The sequence below is a fragment of the Moschus berezovskii genome, chromosome 7 (assembly GCF_049115385.1).
Source record: "Moschus berezovskii isolate FMDL1 chromosome 7, NW_MosBer_1.0, whole genome shotgun sequence".
NCBI classification, from domain to species: Eukaryota; Metazoa; Chordata; class Mammalia; order Artiodactyla; family Moschidae; genus Moschus; species Moschus berezovskii.
In genome coordinates this window covers 53470523-53476629 of record NC_142466.1, presented here as the reverse complement: position 1 = coordinate 53476629, position 6107 = coordinate 53470523, and the positions used below count along the sequence as shown (strand labels likewise).

Sequence of the window (6107 nt, the reverse complement as noted above, 5' to 3'; positions counted from 1 at the left end):
AGCTGAGTGCCAAAGAATTGATGCTTTTGAACTGTGGTGTTGGAGAAGACTCTTGAGAGTTCCTTGGACGGCAAGGAGATCCAACCAGTCCATTCTAAAGGAGATCAAACCTGGGTGTTCATTGGAAGGACTGATACTAAAGCTGAAACTCCAATACTTTGGCCACCTGCTGCAACGAGCTGACTCACTGGAAAAGACTCTGATGCTGGGAAGGATTGGGGGCAGGAGGAGAAGGGGACGGCAGAGAATGAGATGGCTGGATGGCATCACCGACTTGGTGGACATGAGTTTGAGTGAACTCCAGGATTTGGTGATGGACAGGGAGGCCTGGCATGCTGTGATTCATGGGGTCGCAAAGAGTCGAACACGACTGAGCGACTGAACTGAACTGAACTGAAATGCCTTTATTGAGAATTTGTTTATTTAGTTCAGCAATATTTGTTGAATATGCTAGGCAGAGTGGGTACATAACTGAATATGCAACCATCTTGAGGAGATGGATGTAAAAGCAAGAATTTAGGTTTAGCGTGATAAATCTTGTGAGGGGTATGAACACAGGTAAGCAACACAGAAGAACCATTTACAATGGCTGGAGTAGGAAGAGCAAAGTGGAAGGCATGCCCACATGCTGATTAAAATGAACCTTGAATTGCAAATAAAAAAAAAAGATAAAAAATGACAAGAGCATATGGTTGCTTTATCCTTAAGATGGCACTATAAACTCACAATTCCTTTGTAGAGAAAGAAGATATAAAAACAACTGTGATTTATCCAAAAATCTCAGTCAACCCTGATAAACTAGAAATGCTTTTGTGTGTCAGATACTAAGGACTCATATGTATCACCTTCATTCAAATTAATCTTTATAGCACCCTTATGAAGTAGAGAGGAATATTTTGCTGCCCCATTTTGCAGACTAGGAATAGGAGTCAGAGATGGTAGAAGTGACTTGCTTTCAGTCACAAATCCTGTGAGTGGCAAAGCCAGGATTTAAACTGAGACAGCCTGGATCTGCAAACCGTGCGCTTAATCATTGTATTCTCTTTATAGTGATCCATGTGTTGAAAATACCATAATATTAGAATGGTCAGTCACAAAAACTCTCCCTACTCCTCTGTTCTGGTTAAATCACACTGGAGAACACGTCCCTTGCGTGAGAAGTCAGAGCCCATGCCTTAGCCCCCAGAGAGTGACAGAAGACATCCAGACACCAGAGCACTGTGTTAGTGTTGGTTCTCTCTGCTCTGCCCAGACTGAAGCTGGAGGCTTGACCTGCCCTCCCTCTCAGATGCCCTTCCTAAGCACTCCCTGGGAAATGGTTTCTCCAATTTGGCACTCTGCTTATGGTAACAGGTTTAGATCTCTATTCTCCTTGCTGACATGTGAGGACCTTTGTGATCTCCATACTTAGTATAATACCTGGAGCATAGATTTCTTAATAAATCTTTGTTAAACGTTTTCTTCTTCCTCATTTAACCAGATCTTGCATCAAAGCCCTATTTTCCTTGGACTCTGCTTTGCTCCCTTCTAAATAATTTCCAACATGAACAGCAAATTATAGGAGAAAAGGCAATCTGTGTGAAAAAGTAGTTTCCATACGAAGCACTTGTGTGTTTAGATGAGAACTGGAATGAATGCTAACACTGGGTTTAAATGGTTAAGCAGTATTTATTAGCTAGTGTGCCTTTCTCTGGAGAAGACAATGGCACCCCACTCCAGTACTTTTGCCTGGAAAATCCCATGGATGGAGGAGCCTGGTAGGCTGCAGTCCATGGGGTCACTAAGAGTTGGACACAACTGAATGACTTCACTTTCACTTTTCACTTTCACACATTGGAGAAGGAAATGGCAACCCACTCCAGTGTTCTTGCCTGGAGAATCAAAGGGATGGGGGAGCCTGGTGGGCTGCCGTCTATGGGGTCGCAGAGTCGGACACGACTGAAGTGACTTAGCAATAGCAGCATGCCTTTCTCAGGGTGTTTCTAAACCTGAGAAAACTATACTGTGCTTCCCATACTTTGCAAATTTTCATCCAGGTGAAATATAGTTAAAATAAAGGCCAAGGGCAACCTGGAAAAGGAAGAGTGGCATCCAATCAGTGAAACATGCAAAGAGGACATAAGTGAGAGAGGGTAAGTAAATCCCCTCACCTTCCATCTCCTCTTCTCTTCTATGAACTTCAAGTTGTTTTTCAGCAACAAATGGTAATAGTTACTTCCTTTATTTCTGCTCTAAGTCAATAATTAGCCCCAACCCCTACCCCCTCTACTTCCCACCCTTACCACCCCCCCGACCCCCACCTTCTCAAAGCCACTGTCCCAAGTAGTATTTCTGGTTTGGCAACCTCCAGGGTAGCCAATAAATCCTCCTGCCTGTGGGAAACTTGGAACCTTAGGTATTGGGAATGGAGTTGGTAGGGGAGCTGGGAGGTTCAGGAGGTAGTCTTATGAGAATTAGAACACAGGTTTGGCAGTGTTGAGTAAAAATTCAACCAACTCGACTGTAATGATATAATGGCTTTACTGAACAATTCATGAATTGGGCAGCATCCCATCTAGCAAGCAGAGAAGAGTTCCAAGGATTTCTACAAAATGGAAGGCTTTTATCGACAGGAGGGGCAAGGGAAAAGGAGAGAGCGGATTACTTCATCTTCCTTTTACGGATGGGAAGGGCTATGTGGCTGATTACCTCATTGCTGCTGACCAGAAAATTCCAGACTAATCTGTTAAGACTGCAGTCCTAGGGGAGGTTATAACTGCAGTTAGGTTAGCTATTAAGTCTTGGTCTGCTGATGTGGGACTTAGTACAAGTAACTACATTTTGGGCCTGTCATTTCTTTTTTAAAGAACAGTGAAACCAAGGTTCAAAGCCAAGCCCTACACTATTGCTGAACTTGAACAGATTTAGTTTGTAACAACCATCACTAGCTCTACCTTATGGATTGTTATAGGATTAAATGAGCAAATTCATGTAGAGCTCTTTGAACAATGTCTGATAATAATAAATATTCAATACATATTAGCAATGATTATTACCACGTGTGCATGTGCAGTTGCTCAGTTGTGTTTGAGTCTTTGCAGTGCCATGGACTGTAGTCTGCCAGGCTCCTCTGTCCATGGAATTTTCCAGGCAAGAAAACTGAAGTGGGTTGTCATTTCCTTCTCCAAGGGATCTTCCCGACCTGGGAATCAAACCCTCATCTCCTGTGTCTCCTGTGCTAGCAGGCAGATTCTTTACCACTGCTTCACCTGGGAAGTTGATTATTACCATGGGTTTATACAATCAGTAAGCAGAGTCTGGTGAATGACTTCATTCATTTATAGATATAGAGTTTACATTCTAATAAGATACAATTTTGGAGAAAATTGAGATCGCTTATGTGAAATGAAACACTTTTTTAAAATTAATTATGATATTTTATGTTTGCAGTGCTTATGCCACTAACAAAAAGGATTAAGAAGCATTTAATTGTAGCAGAGTAGAGATTCAAATTAGAATCAGCAGTTATACAGTGAAGATATTCCTTCAAAAAAATATATCGGGACTTTCCTGGCAGTCTGGTGGTTAAGACTTTGTGCTTAACATCATCAGGGAACTACCCACATGTTACTCAGCCAAAGAATAAAAATAGAAGTTTTTTAAAAAGAGAAAAATATGTTGAAGAAGATTAATTGCTAGTGAGAGATTTTCAAATTATTTTTTATTAGGTAATCATAATTTCATAATAGCTGTTTGGATATATAAACATGTCTATATAATTTTCTAAACATGTAAATAAAAGATAGTAGTTTAGTACATCTGTTTGAATTCATATAACTCAAAACATTACCAAAACTTTTATTTTAAAAATCAGTAAAATTGTTTAACACACTAGAAAAATTTAGGGGTGTGTGTACATAAACATTTTCAAGCTTGCTTTACAAAAAAAAGAGTGCAATTTCTATCCAAGTGTTCAGAATGACTTTCAAAAATAGAAGATAGAAGGTAGCACTGCTTTGTAATACAGCATTAATTAATATTGACTTACCCTAGAACACTGATGAAAGATCCTTTGTTATCACATATGGTAAACATATTTAAAAATTAATACTCCATTTCTATGAATAAAACATAGAAAATAGACTTTATTTTCTTAGAATAACTTGTTACCATGAAAAACTGCATTCATTCTGCAGATATTACTGACATCACACATTATTACTTTAAAAATATTTATGATACTTGAACTTCAAAAGGAAACCCACAAGACCTATTCTCCTCCCAGTACATTCACTGAATGCAGATTTAATTAGCACATCTCACTTGATTGTGCCCTTTATTTGTATACTTTAAAATGACTACAATATAGTACACTTATATTTTTAACTGGTACCAAAGTTAAGATGTATGATCTAGGTAAAACCAGCAGCCTGTACTTCTAGTAACAGTTGTCATACGCAAAAAGAAACAAAAAAAAAAGCCCTGAGTCAGTATTTTTTGCAAAAGTAATGAAAAAGAGTGCTCTGAAGTCATTTTATAACTTATTACATGGTTAAGACTGTCCAGTATTATTTTGTTTTCATTTTGGTTGAAGAGAGGTATGGCTTTTGTTTAGTTAATCCGATTCAGATCATTGCTTAATACTCAATTTCATTTAAATCCTCAGAATATCCTGATGATTGCTGACTTTTATCTTCCATTTCTGTCAGGAAAGACAAACAGACAATAATAGTTTTATCTATTTTTAATGTAGAAAATACTGAATTTGCATTCTTATGATTTGAAATTACTGCAAATTCCCTTTTCAGTCAAACTTAAATAATTTGGAATAATATTGTTACCTGCACAGGATCCTGCTTGAAATTTAACATCATCAATGGCAATATCACTTCTTATTGACATTCCCCGAATGGCTTCAAAAATTATCTGAAAAATAATGAAATATGAACTTAGAGAGTCATCCTGCTAAAACAATGCTGGTCAGAGGCAGATCTAGGCTGTGTGGGTTTGGAAGCTTAGATTGTTCTCAGGGGCCCACTTTCAGGAAAAGAATAAAAAATCACCAATTCAAATTTAGGTACAAAAGGGAATACTTATTTGGAATGTAAAGAAATTCATAACAAATTACTGGAGCTTTGGAAATTCAAGTTCCTTTCTTCTGAGACCTCTTTAGGCAATTTCCCAGGAATGTCCACCAAGAAATGCCTGTAGGAGGTGACCTGTTTTCCCTTGCTACCTAGAATATTCTACTCCTGTCACTCACAGGCCCTGTGAAAGTGAAGGGCCCAGAAGCTTAAGCTTCCGTAGTCTCTCCCTAAATCGACCTTTGTACTAGTTCTCGTGGGAAAATTAAAACAACAGATGAGACCCAAGTATGAACAGCACTGTATAATAGTTAAATTTACCAAAAAGACAGTGGTTCACTGATCATGTTAAATACCATAACATCCAAGACACAGCCCAAGAAAAAGAGGAAACCAGTTTCATGACTTTAGGTCCCAGAAGAAAATAACTGATCAAATATTCAGGTTCTAGGGAAAATATATTATCAGCTCTAAAACCACTCTAATAATAGCTAATAAACCAGGAATACTCCTGGGAGGCTTGTGAGTAATGAAAATTGTCCAGAAGACACACTGGCTCTACTAATTTTATGAGCAAATTACTCCCCATTGGACTAGTTAATGATTTAAATTAAATAAACAATATAAAGTGGATAATTAATAGCGTATGAAACTATCTTGAATTTAATGACTCAAAGAAGCTTTAACAACAGAAACGTGGCAAGTTGACATTAATAGAAATTCTAAAGATATAACCCTAAATAAAAACTCAAATAAACGGTAAGACGAGGAAAAAGTATCCTAATACATTTAGATAGGAGGATATATGAATGTAGTTAATAAGTGTTTTGGTTTTCTGGACAACAATGAAATCTGTTTTTTGACCTCCAACTCTGCAATGGAAGTATAACAGAAAATATCACCTGATGGAATTATATTCTGAATAGTCTCTGGTTGGGCCAAAAGCTTGATTTCATACAACTCTCTCCTTTGAATTTCCTAAATATTTGAGTGATAACCATTTTATAGCATTATGATTTCCCCTTTGTATTATTCCCCGATTTG

At 37.9% G+C, this 6107-nt stretch overlaps 1 protein-coding gene across 1 annotated transcript in view; it reads right to left on the bottom strand.

Annotated features, from left to right (window-relative positions):
* Window positions 1–3701: 3701 nt before the first annotated feature.
* The window catches only part of MAMDC2 (MAM domain containing 2), a 162889-nt gene continuing 160483 nt past the window's right edge, over window positions 3702–6107 (bottom strand). The window contains exons 13-14 of the mRNA XM_055428373.2: window positions 4821–4905; window positions 3702–4681 (exon numbers count right to left, since the gene is read on the bottom strand). Of these exons, the coding sequence (XP_055284348.2) occupies window positions 4617–4681; window positions 4821–4905 (150 nt within the window). The 3' untranslated portion in view covers window positions 3702–4616. The remainder of the gene's footprint in view (window positions 4682–4820; window positions 4906–6107) is intronic.